This window comes from Nerophis ophidion, linkage group LG16, assembly GCF_033978795.1.
Source record: "Nerophis ophidion isolate RoL-2023_Sa linkage group LG16, RoL_Noph_v1.0, whole genome shotgun sequence".
Taxonomy (NCBI): domain Eukaryota; kingdom Metazoa; phylum Chordata; class Actinopteri; order Syngnathiformes; family Syngnathidae; genus Nerophis; species Nerophis ophidion.
In genome coordinates, this window is record NC_084626.1 from 36,584,243 (window position 1) to 36,606,631 (window position 22,389).

General features: G+C 37.6%; 1 protein-coding gene across 3 annotated transcripts in view; it reads left to right on the plus strand.

Moving 5' to 3' along the window:
- Positions 1–22,389, plus strand: part of LOC133535349 (SPRY domain-containing protein 3-like) — a 50,938-nt gene that overhangs the window by 24,073 nt on the left and 4,476 nt on the right. For 2 of the 3 annotated variants that reach the window (XM_061875118.1, XM_061875117.1), the window contains exons 4-8: positions 7,884–8,008; positions 8,525–8,657; positions 11,122–11,307; positions 14,924–15,073; positions 21,907–21,964. In XM_061875118.1, the coding sequence (XP_061731102.1) occupies positions 7,884–8,008; positions 8,525–8,657; positions 11,122–11,307; positions 14,924–15,073; positions 21,907–21,964 (652 nt within the window). The remainder of the gene's footprint in view (positions 1–7,883; positions 8,009–8,524; positions 8,658–11,121; positions 11,308–14,923; positions 15,074–21,906; positions 21,965–22,389) is intronic. The other variant, XM_061875119.1, reaches the window with a different exon arrangement.

A 22,389-nucleotide genomic window follows, 5' to 3' on the forward strand; every position in this document is an offset into this window, starting at 1 on the left:
ATAAAAATAGCTACGCTACGGGAAAAGCTACTCGTTCAAAAAGTAGCTAAGCTACCGCCAAGCTACTTAGAAATGTAGTTAGCTACGTAGCTTGGCTACATGTAACTTGTTACTGGCCATCACGTATAAAAATATACAAATAAGTTAACCACACTTACGGCGTACAGTGCTGTACACACACTAGATCATTTGTACTGTGCTGGACTTTGGTGGGATTCTCCCTCCTTTTTATGGCTTCTCTAATAATATGGATTATTTACAGTCATATCTCTACTGTTTCTACTATGTTAATTAAATGACCCATCTTTATTATACACACAATATAGTCACGGGTAACTGAGCGTGGGTTTGACTTTTTGAATTATTTTGGTTGTTTTTTTTTTGGTCAACGGGTCATGTCTTGGTTCATGTTTATATTAAATCTAGTTCTGTTCCCATCGCCACTTAGTTTCTTTTGTTTATGTTTCGTTGCCAGGGTTGCGAAGAGCACGCACCAGCATTTACTTTGTGATTACTGCTTTCATTTCTGTGGGAGTAATCACCCCCCTTATTTATACATGCTTTGTGATCCACTCAGTCTGGGTTTCTTGTTTGCCATTGACGACTGTTTGTTTGCGTTTTCATTCTATGCTGTGCTAATTTAGCGTCTGTTTCTACTCTTCGCCTGTAGCACACTATCTTTGGATTGTTTCTTCATGACTGCAACAAACATAATTCTCACCTTCAAGCTGCTTCTTGCTGCTCATTCTGCATCTTGGGGGCACAACCTTTGCAGACATGCAATAGTTTTATTTCATAGTTTTGTTTTTATCTGACCACAGAACTTTCCTCCAGAAGGTCTTATCTTTTTCCATGTGATGTCAGATGGAACAAAAATTTAGCTGTTTGGCCGCAATACCCAGCAATATGTTTGGAGGAGAAAAGGTGAGGCCTTTAATCCCAGGAACACCAGGCCCGCCGTCAAGCATAGTGGTGGAAGTATTATGCTATGGGCCTATTTAGCTTTGATTGATTGATTGAAAACGTTATTAGTAGATTGCACAGTTCAGTACATATTCCGTACGATTGACCACTAAATGGTAACACCCGAATAAGTTTTTCAACTTGTTTAAGTCGGGGTCCACGTTAATCAATTCATGCCGATGGAACTGGTGCTTTACAGAGAGTAAATGGGACAATGAAAAAGGAGGATTACCTCCAAATTCTTCAGGACAACCTAAAATCCTCAGCTTGGGGGTTGGGTCTTGGGCGCAGTTGGATGTTCCAACAGGACATTGACACCAAACACACGTCAAAAGTGGTAAGGGAATGGCTAAATCAGGCTAGAACTAAGGTTTTAGAATGGCTTTCCCAAAGTCCTGACTTAAATGTGTGGACAATGATGAAGTAACATGGCCGTGCACAACCCGAGGGTTCCTGGTTCAATCCCCACCTAGTACCAACCTCGTCACGTCCGTTGTGTCCTGAGCAAGACACTTCACCCTTGCTCCTGATGGGTGCTGGTTAGAGCCTTGCATGGCAGCTCCCTCCATCAGTGTGTAAATGTTTGTGTGAATGGGTAAATGTGGAAGTTGTGTCAAAGCGTTTTGAGTACCTTGAAGGTAGAAAAGCGCTATGCAACTACAACCCATTTATTTATTTATTTATTCATTTATAATGTCAGAAAAACAACAAATTTAGCTGAACTGCACCAATTTTGTCTAGAGGAGTGGTCAACAATTCAAGCAGAAGCTTGTGGATGGCTACCAAAAGTGCCTTATTGCAGTGAAACTTGCCAAGGGACATGTAACCAAATATTAACATTACTGTATGTATACTTTTTACCCAGCAGATTTGGTCACATTTTCAGTAGACCCATAATAAATTCATAAAAGAACCAAACTTCATAAATGTTTTTTTTTCGTGACAAGTATGTGCTCCAATCACTCTATCACAAAAAAATAAGAGTTGTAGAATTTATTGGAAACTTAACACAGCCATGACATTATGTTCTTTACAAGTGTATGTAAACTTTTGACCACGTGTCTTTCTAATTTTTGCGTATCTCCAGTATGACTGATCTGATAACATGGTCAGAGTACAGAAGCGTTCTTCCGGTGACGTTAATCTCCGGAAATAGGTATTTGGAGCGGAATATTCAAAATGACTGACTGAATTTGTGGCATTTTGTAATGTTTAGACCAGTGGTTCTTAACCTTGTTGAAGGGACCGAACCCCACCATTTTTCTTTGCGCCTTCACCGAACCCTTCATTACCGAAAATTATATATATATATTTTCAAATTCAAGACAAAGGTATGTTTTTTTAGTGGTGCACAAAATGAACCATGCATGAACTTCACCTTGTTCAAAAAATAACACAAGCAGTGCATGAACTCACAACAAATTACACAGTTGCAAATCAGAGGGAAAATTGTTTGGGGGTATCCGTAATACGCCGTTAGGGAGAAGTTTTTTTTTAAACGATGAGTTGGGTGTGTCTTGACCTCAGCGGCGGAGGCTCCGCCGAACCCCTGAGGCCGACTCACCGAACCCAGGTTAAGAACCACTAATTTAGACGGTATTTTCACATACTTTTTGGATTGTAAGTACAGTTGGATATAGTTTAATTGATACAATGACACAATTAAGAATAAAAGGTCAACTTGTTTTTCCACTCTACTGGTACTTTAAGGCCTGCAGCTATCCATTATGTTAGTAATCGAGTAATCTAGTTAGTTTGTTCGATTAACGGAGTAATCAGCTAAAACTCACTTTACAACTTCAATGTGTATTTTTAGGGAAAACAATTGAAACGATTTTTCTGCTTGCGACAACCATCATTACCTTCTATTTACCTTTCTTTACTTATCTATTTACCTTGTTTGACCTTCTATTACTTGACCTACTTTTACAATTTTACTTATTTCACCTTGTTTTAAATTTTCTGACGATTTTTGTTTTTTTTTCACCTTCCTTTTAACTTACACTTTCTTTTACCATTTTCTACCTTCGATTTGACTTGTTCTACTTTCTTTTATCTTCTATTATGCATTCCGCATTGTATCAATTTTTTTCGATCAATCATTAAACGATTGATCGAAAAAACAGCATAGAAATCTAAGCTTTTTTCTTATCAATTTAATCAATCATTGCAACCCTAACAACCTTAATATTAAAGTTAATAGTTTATCACTCTTGACAAGGATATGATGCATTAGTGGGTAACGTATCTCATTATTAAAACTTTCTTACCGAGTTTAAAAAACAGTTAGCTGCTGGTAAGATGTAAACAAAAAACTATCTTAGCTTTTGTAATAAATGACAAGGCATATAACAGATGTAAGCCTGCAGCTAGCACTAGCAGCTAATAAGCAGCCTCCACTACACTGTTTTAGAATATAAATAACTTTTTTTTAGTACCGAAATGGGGAAACTCAATAAATTCATGAATTTATGGTCTACTTTAGCGGTGGGCAACCCACGGTTCTTGAGGAAGAAGATTTTCTTAACACCGGAAGGTAATTTTTGACTTCAATAATTCATTTATTTCCGACTATGTGAGACAGTGAATGTATCCTGACTGGTAAATGGATGAGGGTGAGGAAGGCACGTAAAACTGAGAGACAGCCTTTGTATGCTTACAAGTATGTGTCAGGAGAGATACGGCGGCTTTTTCACTGTGCGATAATTGTTGTCATAGCAGCAGTTTCTTGAGAAAAGAACGATATTTCTTCATAAAGCAAAAAACATTGTGTCTGACTATCAATATCTGCAATGTCAGATTTATAGTTGTTGGCTACGATTATTTACAATTTGATGTGTGCGCATGTACTTTTTAATGTGTTTGTTGACCTGTCATCAAACAGTTCTCCTAAGTTTTTTTCCCTCCCTTTTGTTTCTTACATTTCTAAAATATTATACCGTTACTGGTGTCTTTCTCACTGAGATTCTTGTCGATGATCCAGTAGTCCAGTTCAGTCCCTAAGGTCTCTTTGACAGCTGTTTGGTCTTTACCATGGTGGTGGAGAGATTTTTTTTTTTAAAGGGACAGGAGTAATTCAATTTGTATGCTTCATGGAAACGTCAGAGGGCTAGAATTAATGCTAGCTGGCAGGGGATCAAACACTTATTTCCCCCACTAAATCATATTCCTTTTCCAATTCTATGGTGATCATCCCTTTGTCATTTGAAATGCTCTTTGGCATCAGTGGTAACCTTCTAGGGTGACTTCACAAAATAATATTTACTATACCTGTCAAACTCACTTTCATTGTAGGCCACATCCCAGTTATGTCTGCTCTCAGAAGGAATAATGATTCACCTCATGATATTGTTATGCAGTTGATGATTATTGTATATATTTTTTACGTACATTGTAAAAAAATAAATCTTGATTTTGCAGTGAAAAAAACTACTGTAAGCTAAGTTGCTAATGTATAGTTGTTTTTACAGCTTATTACTGTAAATGGAAAAACTTGACCACTGTTTATACTGTAAAATGATCCAGTTTTCTTTTATAAACTTTGTCATTTTTACAGTGTACAATTTGATGGATTACTTGCCTTAAACTAAAATTTGTCAGATATTTAAGTGTTTATTTTTGTTTCAACAGAAATAATATGTTATGAATGTATCATAGCATATTTGTTGCATTGCTATTGTTTAAAAGATAAATGATAAATGGGTTGTACTTGTATAGCGCTTTTCTACCTTCAAGGTACTCAAAGCGCTTTGACACTACTTCCACATTTACCCATTCACACACACATTCACACACTGATGGAGGGAGCTGCCATGCAAGGCGCCAACCAGCACCCATCAGGAGCAAGGGTGAAGTGTCTTGCTCAGGACACAACGGACGTGACGAGGTTGGTTCTAGGTGGGATTTGAACCAGGGACCCTCGGGTTGCGCACGGCCACTCTCCCACTGCGCCACGCATGCAGTATATGTATTTATTTTTTTCAAAATGGGCATACAGTGCATCTATAAAGTATACATGGTGCTTCACTTTTTCTACATTTTGTTAAGTTACAGCATTACATTGTATTAAAAAAGACTAACCGCTGCCAGAAGTGCATCATCAAAGTATTGAGCAAAGGCTTAGAACACTTATGTACTTTGTTCTTTTTTAGCAAATTTGCAAAAAAAACACTTTTTTACATTGTCATTATGGGGTATTGTCTGTTGAATTTTGAGGACAACAGTGATTTAATTCCATTTTTTAATAAATCTGTAACATAGCAAAATGTGGAAAAAGTCAAGCGCTGTAAATATTTTCTGGATGTGCTGTAGATAGAAAAAGTACTTTCTTGACACATATTATTTGCAGGATTTCACGGGCCACACAAAATGATGTGTTCCTTTAGTTTGACACGTGTGCTGTAAAGTTTTATTCGACTTTTAGAGCATGTTTTTGCAGGAATTCAATTTTGGAACACTCCAAATTATACAACTTTTGGGGTTTTTTCGACTTCGGAGGTTCTCTGACATTTCATTATAATGTCAGTGCTCTCCTGCAAGGGACAGTGACAGGGAACTGTGTTCAAACTTGCTGAGCCCACCCACCTGGCCTGACTTGCCATGTTGTGATACTGTAACCAAACCTTTCAACCTTTCGTCTTGCGTGTGCTTCTTTCTTATGACTCACTGTGGGAGTCACAGAGGAGGAGGGAGGGAGCTAGTCATCTGCGTCAATGGAGATGGGGGTTAATCAGCAACGCTGCCTCCTTGTCGTGCTGATGTCAGGTATTATAGGCCGTCTGACAGTTTTGGAAAAAAAGGATTTATCCCCTTCAAGGGATTTAGGAGGGATCTGTTGAGGTCATGGGAAAGAACTTGAAGTTTCCTCTTTTGCTTGCGCTGCTACTGCCAGCAGTGCTCTGACTTGTGTGCTTCCATTTAGGGCTTCCCAGGAATTATATTACATGCTCTGTATTTAGTTGTGATAACAACGGCACAGGCCGGTTTCTTGTACATGCTTGACTCTGACTCAGTAGTTTCAGTTGGACATCCTACAAGCTGGAAAAAACGCCAAATAGATGTTCCCGCTAGTCAGGCTGGTTTGACTTTCCCCAATTAAGCAACCCATCATCTTCAATAATAAATATAGTAGAAGCGTTTTTTTAACCTAATCTGCAAAGCAGACTGGCCGGCAGCTATTGGATATAGACTATTCCCTTAATTAGAAAACTCGCTAACTTAGGTTTTGAAACTTTAATAATGATTTGAAGTGCATTAAAAAAGTAACACTTAAGCATGATATCACTTGGTGATGTATTACTAAGTGTATTTCACAACGCAGCAGAGACAGAACCAATGTTAGCGGTAAGGAGCAAACTGCTCAGCCAGCGTTAATATTAATAATTAAACAGTCTGTATTTTTACATGCACTTAATATTCTAGTTTCAACCAGAATATGACAAATATTCTGAAAACCTTTGAGACATGCAACTTTTTTTTCTAATTCCAAATCAAGGTATGATCATTTTTCTGTTATCAAAAACACAATTTGGACCTTCTGGCTTATTATTTATTGGTAGCGGTCTGACACAAATACAATACAAATTTGACCCCATCTGTTCACCCTCGATCATAAACACTAGTTGCACATTTTTTCCACATTATGATTTATGTAACTAATAGGGGTGTGGGAAAAAATCGATTCGAAATCGTTGTGCGATTCAGAATCGATTCTCATTTTTAAAATATCCCATTTTTTTAAAATACATTTTTTATTTTATTTTTTTTTAATCAATCCAACAAACCACTACACAGCAATACCATAACAATGCAATCCAATTCCAAAACCAAACCTGACCCCGCAACACTCAGAACTGCAATAAACAGAGCAATTGAGAAGACACAAACACGACACAGAACAAACCAAAAGTAGTGAAACAAAAATGAATATTATCAACAACGGTGTCAATATTAGTTATAATTTCAGCATAGCAGTGATTAAAAATCCCTCATTGACATTATCATTAGACATTTATAAAAATAAAAAAAAGAACAATAGTGTCACAGTGGCTTACACTTGCATTGCATCTCATAAGCTTGACAACACACTGTGTCCTATATGTTCACAAAAATTAAATAAGTCATATTTTTGGATCGTTTAATAGTTAAAACAAATTTACATTATTGCAATCAGTTGATAAAACATTGTCCTTTACAGTTATAAATGCTTTTTAAAAAAAAATCTACTACTCTGCTTGCATGTCAGCAGACTGGGGTGGATCCTGCTGAAATCCTATGTATTTAATGAATACAGAATCCTTTTGTATTGGAAAAATATCGTTTTTGAATCGAGAATCAAATCGAATTGAAAAAATCGATATAATATTGAATCGTGACCCCAAGAATCGATATTGAATCGAATCATGGGACACCCAAAGATTCGCAGCCCTAGTAACTAAGGTGTTGCTGCAGTTTGTCACTTTAGCTGCAGTCAGTAGTCATTTGTTCAACTTATTTAGTCATACTACAGTGGTAGTGTTCCTCATGGTTGCAGTTTAGCTCCTCTCTTTTTTACTATTTAACTGATGGGCCGCGGGTTCAGTTAAAAATAACCCTCACATTTTCGCAACCGATTTAATAAAAACACAGAACACTCCTGTAAGTAACTCTGACAAAATAAATAGGCCAAAATCACATGTGTACTTTAAAGGACGCTGGTTCTCCGGAATATACAACATAAGAATGATAGTGAAGGGAGAATTATTATCAGCTGGAAAAAAAAAAATACCGATATAATCCAATACCATTGTTCTGTTTATATCAGTCAATATTAGACATCCCCAGCTACTTGTGTTCTTCTTGTTTTGTGTCTTGCTACTTTGTACATCTCTATACAAGTATTACTTCAATTAATGTGTGTGTGTTACTGTTGCTTCACATAGGTGACCATCATTGATACTGGGGTGCGGGGAATGATCGCTGTCGGTTTAGTCCCTCAGCTCTACAAGTTGGACCACCAGCCGGGCTGGCTCCCGAATTCTGTGGCTTTGCATGCAGATGATGGCAAGTATGTGTGACAATATTTTTTCCCAATGGTATGAGTGAATATGTTGTGGTCATGGTAAAGGACTAACAACATCGGACTTGCAGTTGAGACAAAATTGCTGCAATTTAGCTTTATTCAACTGACATTAAAGGAACAGTACTGATACATTTGCACATACTGTATAATCTATTTTACCACATCTCAGTATGTTGTTTTTTTTTTTGCATACGTTGTAAAGTAATGCGAGTTCTATGCTTGACGGTCACACTTCCTCTTAAAAAGTCTCATAGTGGTGATGACTGAGAATCAGCAGTCACAATGTCAGACAAGCATCCGTATAGCTTGTATCAACATACACCAACTTAAAGTCTTTTTTTAGAATAATCCCCAACATTAAACAAAGTTGATTTTAGATTGTTGAAACGTTCAGACGTAGTATAAATCCTAATTATCTGTACTTCTGTTTTGTCTGATAAATATGTGTTGCACCTTAATCTCTGTTAGTTGAATTCTGTAAATGTATTTGTATTTCCGCAGGCTCTACAACGGCAACACTCTAGGACAACAATTTGGTCCAAAATGCAGCAGAGGTGACCGAATTGGCTGTGGTATATCATTGGACTCCGATGATGGACAGTTGACGGTGTTTTTTACCAAGAATGGTAAAGAAGTAAGTACTTGCATGCTTTTCTACTTGGGAGGATTATTTGATTAACTTCCCTGAACGACTATATAGTCAAACCTTGGTTTTCGTCAGTAATTGCTTCCAAAAAGGCAGACAAAAATCTAATCGTACAGAGGCAATTATTGCCATTAGAGATAATGTAAATTCAATTAGTCCATTCCAGACACCCAAAATATTAACACAAAAAACTTTTTGTAGGGCATGATTATTGTTTTAAATGCTGAAAACGATGCAAAAGGCATTTAAATGACATATTAAATAGATAAACTAACATTTACAATGTGCTGTACAGCCATCTACCACCACATAGCGGTTCAATTATTACGGCTTCATCACATGGCTTTTTTATATACCAAATTTTATAAAATTTTTCCCCTAAATTAAGTTGTTCAACTAAAAATATCAAAAATACAGTAGTATTGGCCACTAAAAAGGACCAAACCAATCAGAGAGGCCACAAGATGGCTCAGCCTCAGGCAGCATTAGTATATAGGATTAAAAGACTTTAAAGGGGACTAAAGGGTATTTTTTCCTGTCTAGAAGGCTCCCATAATGATGATTTAAAAAAAAATATATTTAAAAGGTAGTAAACAGTTTTATACTCTGGCTATAAACATTTTCCATTTATTGTTATTAATTCCTACTTTGTGGAAAATCATTTATGACAGCCATGTCCAGAACCAATTAACAGTGATAGAGGAGAGATTCCTGACTATCCTAACTGGCATTGTTTAGCTTCTTTGATCTCTCTGAGAAATGTTAAATATTTCTTGATTCCAAATCAACCATACCAAAATGCAGACAATATTTGGGTTGTTTTCCACACTGACGCACTTTCCTACTTTGCTACAAGTTCAATAGAGTTTCTAACTTTCTTTGTCAAAGTGCTTGTACTTTCAACTTTCTTCGGACACTTTGGCTTATTTAGCAGTCGCACTGAGACACCAACACATGGGATGCCATTGGGTCTAGATTCTGCAATAGATTCTGCGGAACGATACATGGGCAAACACAAGTTTGCTAAGTGCTACGTTTGGTTCTAAAATAACCGAGATGATGTATGAAACTGAGATACATTTTTTTTCAACAACCAAATCATCCAAACAGTGGGGCGTACGAAAACAAAGGTTTGACTATAATATGAACTGTTATTTTTTAAATGTTAGAGATGGAAGGCCATTCTCAACTAGCAGCTACATTTGGTACAAGCGTTTGGATGATAACACAACCAAAAAAGGCAAACAGAAGAGAGATAATCCTACTTCGCCCTACACTCGATACACTGCAGGTCAAACACAATTTCATACAGAATGTATATGTTGGGTGCCCCCGCATTGTCTTTCCAATCAGTTTGGGAGTCCATGGCCTGGAAAATGTTAAAGACCCGTTGGGACAGCAAATTAAAATAGTTGAGACTGAATCAATGGCGCCGTTGTTGTGCAGTCTACAGTGGAACCTCGATTTACGAACTTAATTGATTCTTGAACATGGTTCCTGAATCGAAAAGTTGCTATTTTAATAAAATAATGCACACTTCGTGTGTGTGTGTGTGTGTGTGTGTGTGTGTGTGTGTGTGTGTGTGTGTGTGTGTGTGTGTGTGTGTGTGTGTGTGTGTGTGTGTGTGTGTGTGCATGCGTGTAGTGTATATTTGTATATATATGTATATGTACATATAATCAAAGAAGAGGTAATGGAACAACTATCTTTTTATTAAAATACCAACCACAGCAATCTAAACTGTCAACACGTCTCAAAAGTCCCTTTGGTGCTCTCAAAAACATTAACCATGTTGCTACAATAATAATTAAAAATGTCAGGGAACAACAGACAATGGCAAAGACCTGAGGCGAAGAAGGGACGTCAGTCAGAGAGAGGAGGGCCGGGGAGGAGAAGCATTATGTGTGGGTTCCCTCTCCTCTCTAAGTCCACAGTAATTTCCTCCTTGTTTCCAGGCTGCTTTGTTGGCTTTTTTTAAAACTCATATTGAGTAAGAAAATTAGGCAGAACTTGTTGAATATACGAGAAAAGAAGTACATGCTGAAGCACTGAGAAGTGGCGATTGGGTAATGGACTGCGTAAACAAGTTGTGATGTAGGAGGTTCAGCCTCTCCAAGATGGCAGCGCCTTCTGTACAGGATGTGGCATCTCTGAAATGGTCGCCCGCTAAGGCTTCCAGCGGCACACTAAAGAAATGAATGAAATGTTTGTACACCAAGACATGGTCTGTGCAAAGATGCACATTAGACTTGATCCAAAGCTTTGTAAATGGAAAATTTCACAAAAAGAATGGTTTGTAAATCGAGGTTCCACTGCATTTCAGCCTCAAATTTGCACATTCTGTTAACTTCTTAATCACGTAATTGATTCATCACTTATTACGCTCATCCTTGTTTTGTCAACATATTTTTTGTTTTGTTTTTTTGCTTCTTGATAATATGAATGTGTCCAGGTCGGTAGAGTAGACATGGCAGCATCCGAAGCTCTCTACCCTGCGGTGGGAATGCACTCTCTGGGGGAGGAAGTGCTACTGGACCTTAGTGCTGAATGGGCAATGGAGGACGAGGATGGACTGATGATAGTAGACAGCCATGAAGACGACTGGGGGCGCCTCCATGACATTAGAGTGTCTGACACAGTAAGAAGTTCTTACTAGAAAGTTTCAGAATTTTATACGAGGCACTATTTCAATTAGGTTAACAAGGCCGGGGGGGGGCAACAAATCCTCCACAGTTAACATTTGGTGTTTGTGTGAAATTGCTGTAAAAGTTTTTTTTTACAAACTTTCACATTAGGGTATACAGGTATGTTCTGTTATTCATTTGTTAATAATTAAAAATAATACAAAGACTCAAAATTAGTCTTTAAAATCTACATAAAGACTAGTCATTTAATTACTGTGATCAATCCTCCGCACATAATATAGAAAGTGAGCAATAATCTCCTGTCGTTTAAATAAAAAATAGAAAATCTATTATAGGTATGGTATCTTTAAATCGACTCTTTTGGGATCTGGTGCTGTACAAAACTGGAATTAGAATTTAATTAACTTCACCTTTATTGGGATTAGAGGGCCATCCCCCAAATATGTTAGGGAAGACTAAGATTATGAATCACAGCTCACTTATACAGAAGTAACTGTTCACAAGCACTTAATGATCAATCAGAGAACAAAATGTGTTCCACGGAGGTTTTCGACCTCTCCTCACTTTTACGATCACCACCCATTTTGGAGACGGCCAGACTGCAGTTTTTGGGTCTGACTCAGACGCTGACGTTCCCTGACTGAATAACCCTCGGGCACCATCATTTAACCTGCACGTCTCCCGCGCCATTTATTCATCCGTCACTTCTACAATTAGTCTCTATAATTTGTGTGGATCTTTACACCCCAGGCAAGGTGAATTCCGTTGCTCAATGTTTTGGAGGACTGTTAGGACTGAAAAAAAAAAAGGAAACAGCCTCTATGCTTGTCTGTGAGCTACTGCTGTATTATTAATGTAATATAAAATGTATATCAGTAGTGTGTTGCCTGTGCTATTATTCTTTTGATTGAGGGCGTCATTATTAAGATACGGTAAATAACACTTGTGTCTACATAAGACATGATGGTGGTTCTTTGGTCTAAATTATGCATTGATTATTTTTTAGAGACGTCTTCCAGCCACTTAATGATCGTCTCTTCAGGATGTGCCGTTTTGTGGGCGGTCTTATTTATGTGCCTCCAGTTTGACTGTCCGCCATGTTGTAGTTTTTAGCGCTTCAACATTGACAGGTATGTATACTGATAGGTTTATTACCTTATACCTGTCAGTATCCTGACAGGTATAAGTTTATTTACATATATTTATTTATTTATAAATACAGGTTTATTTATATATATTTTTTTATTTATATATACAGGTTTATTAACTTATACTTGTCTGTATACTGACAGGAATACGTTAGAACTGTATGCTACTTTGTATTAAAAATGGCAGCAGCAGAGGATACATGTGCATGTACGAGCCAGTCTGCCCCACAACAGAAGGATAGAGAAAAAGAAGGATATTTTTGTTTACGTCAAACTACAAAAATAGCTCTTTGGGTAAATTTCTACCATATATGGAAATACTCGCTAACGTCACAATTTGGAAAAACGTCAAAAATTGGGCAAATTCCAAACGGCTCGTTTGGAGGAAGTATAAAGGCAGGCAAGATTGTTTTATAAATCTGCTTTGCCTCCATGGTTTCATTTCAAAATTTCAGTACTTACGCAGAACCCGAATATACAAAAACCGGTACCATCAGGTAAATCTTTTTTATTTTTCCTTTCATACACCACATGGTCGCCATGTCATTGAACACCACTTGACTTGACATTTCTCACACCGCTCAATTGCTGCTCTACAAAGCAACTTCAGGGTGTTCTGTTAAAGCACCACAGAATTTGACTCACAACTTTTGAAAGGGCCATATTAGATTCCAAGCTTGGGTTAAAATTTTGCATACATTTTGCTATCGAATTTTTTGAGAGCAATCTCTTGAGATGCAAATAAACCCCACCTCGCCTCTTCCCTTCTAGCTCACTAAGAGTGCTTTAGTTCGCTGTCAGCCATTTTTTGTCGTTTACGAGGAGCGCTTCTTGCTAAGTACCAAAAAATATGTATTAATATGATAAACTTTTTTTTATTAGAAATGGCCACAGCGGAGGATTATAGCATCCAACCGTGATATTTGAATGAGCCACAGTCTGACGAAACATAAGAAAAGCGAAAAAGAAGAGACGTCTCAAGTGAGGCTTAAAATTAAAACATCTTAAAGGTTTATTAGCCTTTCGGTACCATGAATATATGTTATTATAATACACTTTGTATCCTTGTTTGAAATAGCATCCCTCTAATATTACAATTTGTCAAGATGTTGCCATATATAGTAGGCATTGGCCCCGCTATTAAAATGTTCTTCTTGGGAAATTCCTGTATATTGTTGGTGGAGGTTGGTAAAGCAGTTATAGTACAGTTTGTAACTCTGGACATATTTTCGTTGGAACTACAAACATTTCACCCCAAGTTTTGCTGCGACTATAAATAGCATCATTTGTCTATGAAATAGTTATAAGTACACCTCTGCATAACATTGTATCCTAATGACATTAAAGAAAACAAAAAATAAACTTACAACAAATAATAACTTTTACACTGTTTTTTTAGGCTGTAACAGAAAAGGTTTAAAGTGCATCTATTTGCCTAAAAATTAAAAAAAAATTTAAATCCTTATTTAAGCATAAAAACATTTTTGACTGACTTTGATCATTTGATACTGAAAAATGCAATTTCATCAACTCATTCAAATCAAATTGATCAGCAACATTAACCTAAGAGCACAATATATAAAACACAAAACAGAAATTACCTTTTTTTTTTTAATGCTTATTTTCTCTTTTTGTCAAAATTAGGAAGTTAGGATTAACTGCTGCACTGAGCACGTTTTGTACTGCTCAGCTTTTAAAAGCAGGGTTTGAAGCATGACTCTGATAAAGCATGTTCCCCGGTATCGCACGAGCCCCCCATGGCATCACACCGCCCCGCCCAGGGTGACCCCTGCCAAATATTAATTATCTATGGCGATACCCGCTGACGTGACAAAGTAACCTAGGTCACAAATTATGGCAAATCTCAAACGGCTCATTTACACAGGACTAAATTGTTTTATAAATCTTATAAACAAGGTTTGTCTAAAAAAGCCTGTATGGTATGGTTGTTTGTACCTGACAATTTTCGGCTACCTTGCCTCTACAGTCTTCTTCAGGTGGGATGGCACAGGGCATATAACTCCTCACAAACAACATCACAACATCATCTTGTGACAAGGCTGCAGAGGCAAGGTAGCTGAAACTCCTCAGGTACAAACAATTGTATCTTTCAGGCTTTTATTGACGAACCTTGTTAATAAAGTTATCAGTAGGCCAAATTTACCTCTAATGTATCGGCGATGCCTCCGTTGTTGGGATTGAAACTTTCGGCTTGGGATGGGACTGACAGCACATTTGAGCAAGATGCTATGAAGCAAAATGTTTATGCAGGGGCATGCAACTACTTGTTCATAAGTCATTAGCCATTTGTCTAATGATTATAAAAGTTAGTTTTCTAGAGCATTTTGACGACAATCCGTATGGGACGCTCTAAACTTATTTCATACTTAATTTTTGCCTGTATATATTTGAAGTGCCAACATATTCACAATATTAACTTGTGAGCATGTTATTCCCTCAGCTGCTGGAGTACGTGGGGAAAGGAAAGTGCATCGTGGACGTGGGCTTGGCTCAGGCCCTTCGCCCGCTCAACACACGCTTCCACTACTACGAGCTGGAGATCACAGACGCCGGCGAAAAGTGTTACATCGCCCTGGGCCTGGCGGTAAAGGTAACGGGTCTCGTTATTGTCTTGGCAGTCAAGTGTTTGACAGTCAGGGTCAGTTTTTCTTAGATTTACAGCTTTGATGTGGCGTGACATGCAATGCTGAGAGCAAATGTAGAATGAGCAAAAATGACAGGAATAAGGGTGTTAGTTTATGTAAGCCTGTTCCATGAAATAAGCACATTGAAAATTGAAAAATGTGTTGGCGGGCCACTTTTATACAGTTTGTGCATTAAAAATGCTAAAACTAAACAATGGTTATGTCAATAATATATTCTAAATCAGTGTTTTCCAAACGGGGAGCCCGATGAGGTGTCTAGGGAGCCGTGAAAACCAGTGAAACTTACTGTAATGTCTTTTATTCATGGCTGAACGATACACAAACCTCCAACTAGCTGTCAGCAGGGCTCAAATTGTGTAATGTCCGGTCTCAAAGCAGCTACTTTTTCCCATTGCTTTAAACCCCTTTTTTAGGGTTCACAAGCTTCACAGGCCGTTAATATATTTCCAATGATATTGCCGAACTGGTCACGAAGGACCAATGGAATTGTTCACATTAAATCAATCGCACTCATTCAATCAGCCGTTTAGCAAGTTATGGACTCAGCCACGTCAAGGAGAAGAAACAAAAAAATGCACACGATTTAGCCCAAAAGCGGCAAAAGATTGATTGATTTTTCGATGGGCTACTTTATGCCGTGTTACAAGCACTGTTTTTTGTTAAATTTGTGAATGAACACAAACACTTGTGTAAATGTTTCAATGTGTACTCCTGCAGCTTATAGACTTGTGTGCCCAAATATGTACAAAGTAAAATTAGTTCCAAAATAAGGTGCGTTTTATAGCCCGGAAATTACGGTAATCAACTGGCTGGCCAGAGAATATGACGAATTATACATTGCCCTTGGTTTTAATGTCAATACGATTAGTGATGAGAATATGGACTATCCTCATGTAGACTAAGCTCTTTATTTGGAGCACATGCTAGTAAATAACCCTTTATTATCACAATCTTGGGACTGTGATTAATCATGATGTATCACAGGTTAAATATTTTCTCGCGTGAATACAATTTGCTTAAGAAAATGCCCCAACATTTGATAACAAATGTAATTAGGTAGTCAGAATGTCATACAGCAGGGGTCGGCCACCTTTACCACTCAAAGAGCCATTTTGACCTGTATACAGAGTGTTTTTTTTTGCTTTGTGCTATGTATAAACCAGGGGGCTCAGACACGCGGCCCGCAATTAAATATGAAAGTTTGCGACAAGTGAGTTTTATAGGAATGCCCCTTATTAGTATCACACATACAATTCCTCCCGATTTGTCCGGTAGACTCGCGGGTTACAGAGTGACTATTCCCTCCGACATCTGCTGAGTAAAACCCAATTAACAAATAAAATTGCGTGCTACGATGGCACTGTCTTTAATGCCCTCCACAACTTGTACAAACAGATTACCAATCAGGTCATGTGTTGTATGTGGCTTCTACAGACGCACACATGCGACTGCAAGGCATTCTTGTTCAACAGCCATACAGGTCACACTGAGGGTGCCAGTTTAAACAACTTTAACACTGTTACAAATATGCGCCACACTGTGAACCCACACCAAACAAGAACGACAAATACATTTCAGGAAAACATCCGCACTGTAACACAACATAAACACAACATAACAAATATCCAGACTCCCACGCAACTCTGACTCTTGCAGGCTACATTATACACCCCCGCTACCACCAACCCCCCCAATCTCCCACCCGCCCTCTCCTGTGTCGGTTGAGGTGGACGGGGTTTGGGGGGTTTGGTGAAAATTACATTACCTATATTAATAGGTAATGTAATAAAGACACACAAACAACTTTACACTGTGCGCCATTTACATCTGCATTTTCTCTCCCTTAGTTTAACCAGTTGTTTGAACAAAATGAATGTAGGCCATTTTTAATTTTGCGGCCTCAGTTGGACCAGATGTGACGTGCCCCATTATTATTGTGAAGTCTGTCTCTCTGAATGAAGGTGCCTTGACGAGAAGCCAGTGTGTTCACAAAAGGGGGGACGGTTGTCAATAGAGAACGTCTCGATTCCCTTGTTATGGTTTGTCTTTTCTGATGGGCTTTATCTAATGACAAATCTTTGGTTACACAAAAAAGCTTATTTACTTACCTTTTCGGATGACAGCCCTGATTTTTTTTTTTTATACACACTGTCTCTTGTTTTTACGACGTTAGTTGGTGACAGGAATGACATCTTGCAGCATTTGGTCTTCACAGATATTAAGTGGCTTACATGCGGTGACTGTCTATTTAGAAAAAGGAAGCATTGTTTAATTTCTCTGTGGTAAACACACATAAACACAGCCAGCATAGTTTAACCCGGGGGCGTCAAACTCATTTTAGTTTGGGGGCCACATGGAGAAAAATCTACTCCCAAGTGGGCCAAACTGGTAAAATCATGGCATGATAACCTAAAAATAAAGTGAACTTCAGATTGTTTCCTTTGTTTAAAAATAAAAAAAGAAGGTACTGAAAGTGTACAAATCCTGTTGCTTTTTTTTACGCTTACGTGTTGCGGTTAATAGTATTCTATCTTCATTTGTCGTTATCTCGACGTTCTGAATAAATGATGTGATAATTTTCATCTGTCAAACAGGTGTAATTGAGTCTGGCAGAGTTTTAAAATTCTTTAATTGGTGTTAATTTTTAATCTATCAAGATAAAAGATTCATATCAAAATTCAATTACACAATGTTATTTATTTAGTTTGCTAATTTTCCTCAACTGTTATACTAACATGTGGTTTATTCTGTACACATTGACTACACAGATACAAAGAATTGCTATGGCGACATCCAGTGGACTTATTTAGAACAGCAGTTTCTTTCATTCAAGAATTTCAGCTCATTTTTATACATAGAAAATTCATCCCGCAGGCCGGGTAAACTGTGTTTGCGGGCCTAATTCGGCCCGCTGACCGTATGTTTGATACCCTGGGTTTAACCTCTATTTGCTGTACATGCAGCATTCACGCTAGCGACGCCATACTTAATTTCTTGTTTCGCTTTAATATGATATTTTAAACTTGATGTGCACCAATAATGAGAACATTTGTTGCTGCAATACTAACAAATTACCTCAGTTTTATCTAAAATTCGGTCAGTTTGTTTAGAAGGGTGCAGTGCACACCGCTCTGTCATCCTACTGGCGTGTGACGTTAAAACAAACCCTAGTTAATCTTCATTCATTTAAAGTAATGCAATATAAATTTATTAATCAAATTCGTTAACCTTGACAGCTCTAATAATAATATAACAATATTAATGTAATTGATATAAATACATAAAAATTATTCCCGGGCGCAGCCACCGTTGCTGCTCACTGCTCCTCTCACCTCCCAGGGGGTGAATAAGGGGATGGGTCAAATGCAGAGGATAATATCACCACACCTAGTGTGTGTGTGAGACTAACGTTGGGACTCTAACTTTAACTGTTAATTATTGTTAATGTAATTAATCTTTTTCTGCCATGGAAAGTATATTTGTGTGTGTTGCCTATTTATTTGGAATAAAACTTGGTTAAAAAATTTCTGTGTGTATAAGTACATTTAGCACTCATTCGTGATGATTTTAATATCATTACATCCCTAGATTATTCACATGAGTTAAGTTATTTTTGACAGCCATACTAATAAGATATTTAATAAATAATGAGTACATTTTACTTGTAAAAATATGCTGAAGGCCAATTAAAAATGAGTTGCAGGGAGAAAAAATTGCCCTTGGGCAGCACTTTGGAATCCCCTGTGTTAGGGGAAACACTGCGTTCACGTCCCTTCAAAGTGTACCATTGCTCTGATGATGGATGAGGGAGGAAAAAGCGAACAACCGAATAAATGATGTCTCCTTATACCTTCACATCTGCCTTTCCGTCCGACGCAGGTTGTTCCACTTAGATGCTAATCTGCCACATTAGCAAAGAAAGCGAAGTCAAGATGAGGAAACTGGCTGTAGGTGTTGTTTGATTGCAAATGATTCATATTGTGGAAACGGGCCGCGTCTGAAAGAAGAGCCTCCGAATGTTTACACATTATAGGAGCATTGTGTCATTGAAATAACAGAAGAAGCCGGGCCTCAGATTTGGAGATGTTCGGCTATGCGCTCATTGTTTTCTCTTTGCGGCGGCTAACTGACGCACACTCCCCTTAATGCCAGCTGTGTGCAACTGCACTCGCCGCCTGGGAGGCGGCGGATCTTTATGTCGCGCCCTCTCTAATCTCCTGCTGGCGTCGATGTGCGTGGCCGTGTTGCGCCCTCGGGTCAGATGGCATCGGAGAATAGAGCTGTCATTTTCCTGATTGTTTTTTCTGGAATGATAGTTTCACTGTGGGTCCGTGTTTTTTATAAAGCTTTTTTTTTTAATCTGCCAAGCAGTCAAGTTCTTTGCTTGAAAATCAAAACAAAGTCAGGCAGACACATGTTTCACAGTTATTTGCTCAATCATTCCACCACTTGGCTCCTGACTAGGAATGATGTTAGGTAATGTCCACATGACCTTGAATATTTTAAAAATGCATTTTTTTCTCTGCCTTTTGGCATTCCATCCACATGCAAACAAAAGTTTTTGTCGAAGCTTTAGTAAAACTAAGGCCCCACAATACTGAAATTCCTTGATTTGGTACATTTTTTTTAATTTTCCTGAAGGAACTCCCCTGACGGAATAAATAAAGTACTATCTAAATACTATCTATCTAATGGGCAAACAGCTAAGATTATGCACAAAGCAAACTATAACCTGCTACCCAATAATGTACAAAAATATTCCCAACAAAAGATGAGCCACATAACCTTAAAGAAAAATGTAAACATTTGTAAGCACTTACAACACTTAAGACCTTTAGCACACCAGTATGTGGAATAAAATAATGGAATTGATTAATAAACTATGTACTAATGTGGTCCAGTTTAAGAGTCTTTTCAAGCTACAAGTGTTTGTAAAGCACAGAAAAGATACATTTTGAATAACATCTAGAACTTTGTTGAAAATGAGATATTATTCATCTCATTAAGTGAATCATAACTAACTAAATTATTTATGAGAACGGTTGTATTTAGAATTTATTGGTGTAAATTGTGTTCCAAGATGAGAACAGGATGTAAACACGACGAGTTGAGTTTATACCAAAAAGTTCTATTTTGGTTTCATCTGCCCTCATGACATTCTCCCAATCCTCTGCTGTATCATCCATGTATCCAATTTGGTATAAACTCAACTCGTCGTGTTTGGAGGAAGAAGAATACTGAGTCGCATCCCAAGAACACCATACCTACTGTGAAGCATGGGGGTGGGAACATCATGCTTTGGGTCTGTTTTTCTGCTAAGGGGACAGGACGATTGATCCATGTTAAGGAAAGAATGAATGGGGCCATGTATCGTGAGATTTTGAGCCAAAACCTCCTTCCATCAGTGAGAGCTTTGAATGGTTGGCCAAATACTTATTTTCCATCATAATTTACAAATAAATTATTTAAAATTCCTACAATGTGAATTCCCGGATATTTTTTTCACATTCTGTCTCCCACAGTTGAAGTGTACCTATGATGAAAATTACAGACCTCTGTCATCATTTTAAGTGGGAGAACTTGCACAATCGGTTGCTGACTAAATACTTTTTTGCCCCACTGTATATACATAATTAATGCGATAAATATTTCCGATAAATCACATGAGTTAACCCTTTATTGTCGACAGTCCGAGTATTTATATTAGTGCTGTCAAATTATTTTATTTAAATCCGATTAAGGCCCGGGGGCCACATGAAGCCCATTAAGCTTTTCAATCTGGCCCACCAACATTCTCAAATATTTTTTTGGGGATGTTTAAGATGGAAAGTGTAGCTGCCATTATAATGTGCAGTGATGCTTTCTAATGACCGTAAGTCTTGAACCATACAAAGTATTTAAATGGTTTGAATCTGCGTTTATGGATGATATTCCAGGTACTATGGTAATCTAATTAGTTACTATGGTAATCTATGTCACAGCAGCTCATACAAGGCACCAAGCAGTGTGGGTGCGAAGTGTTTCCACAGACACGGAAGGAGATTTTCACAACAAAGTTCTAAAGCTTAGTGATATGTCAGATAGTAGGTGGGTTTATTCTGTACCCTCCGTGTTCATATTTCACTTTGTGTTGCATTTTTGTTGCGTTTCACTTGATTGTAAAATATGTCGATCAAAAGGGGGTGCGACGTTCATATTTTGTCAATGTTCAGTGTTGTATCGTTCATAGAAAAATGTAAAATTCCATTACGTTTTTTTAAGGCGGTCTGTCATAACATTTTTAGCATTCAATCAGACATTATTGTGTGGTTTTGTATTAGTGTTCCTAAAAACAGATATACCGGGCCCCAGACACATTTTTTTTTCTCTAATTGTGGCCCCCCGCGTCAAAATAATTGCCCAGGCTTGATATATACTGTAAATATAGTTTGTGATTAATATACAACTATACATGGTTAAAAGTACAAATCAGGATGATTAAGAACTGATTATTTTTTACATCCCTATTTAAAACATAAATTTAACAAGAGAAGACTCCCCCGCCCCTCACTCACCCAAAAAAACATTTGGCCTTGGTTGCCTTTTTATACTTCTGAGCAGACAACATGCACATGACAAGTCAGACCTGGTTAAAAAAAAATCTATATATATATATGATTTGTTTATTGACCTGTTATGATTATTTGTGAGTGCTTAGATAAAAGTTGGCTGGAGAGAACAATACATTTGATTGTTACAATCATTTAAAAGCACTGAATGTACTGCTTTTGCCCCACAGGATTATCCTAAAAACAGCCATCCAGGTTGGAGCAGAGGTTCCATCGCTTATCACGCTGGTACGTTTTGTTCTTCTACGTCTCTTAGCAAAATTTGACAACACAATGTCTTCATTGTCCATGTGACCTCTGCGTATACTACATACCACAGCTACAAACTAAATGAGGTTTAAGTAAAAATTACTTGCAATGTTCGTTCAATACTGTAAATGCTTTCAATTACAACCAGCATGTTTTTTTTACCCAATTGCAAGCAAGCAATACAAGCTCTTAATTTTTATAAACTTCAATAATGATTTGAAGTGCATGAGAGAGTGGAAAGGATATGGTATCTATATAAAGGCCTACTGAAATTTGATTTTCTTATTCAAACGGGGATAGCTGGTCCATTCTGTGTGTCATACTTGATCATTTCGCGATATTGCCATATTTTTGCTGAAAGGATTTAAAAGAGAACGTCGACGATAAAGTTCGCAACTTTTGGT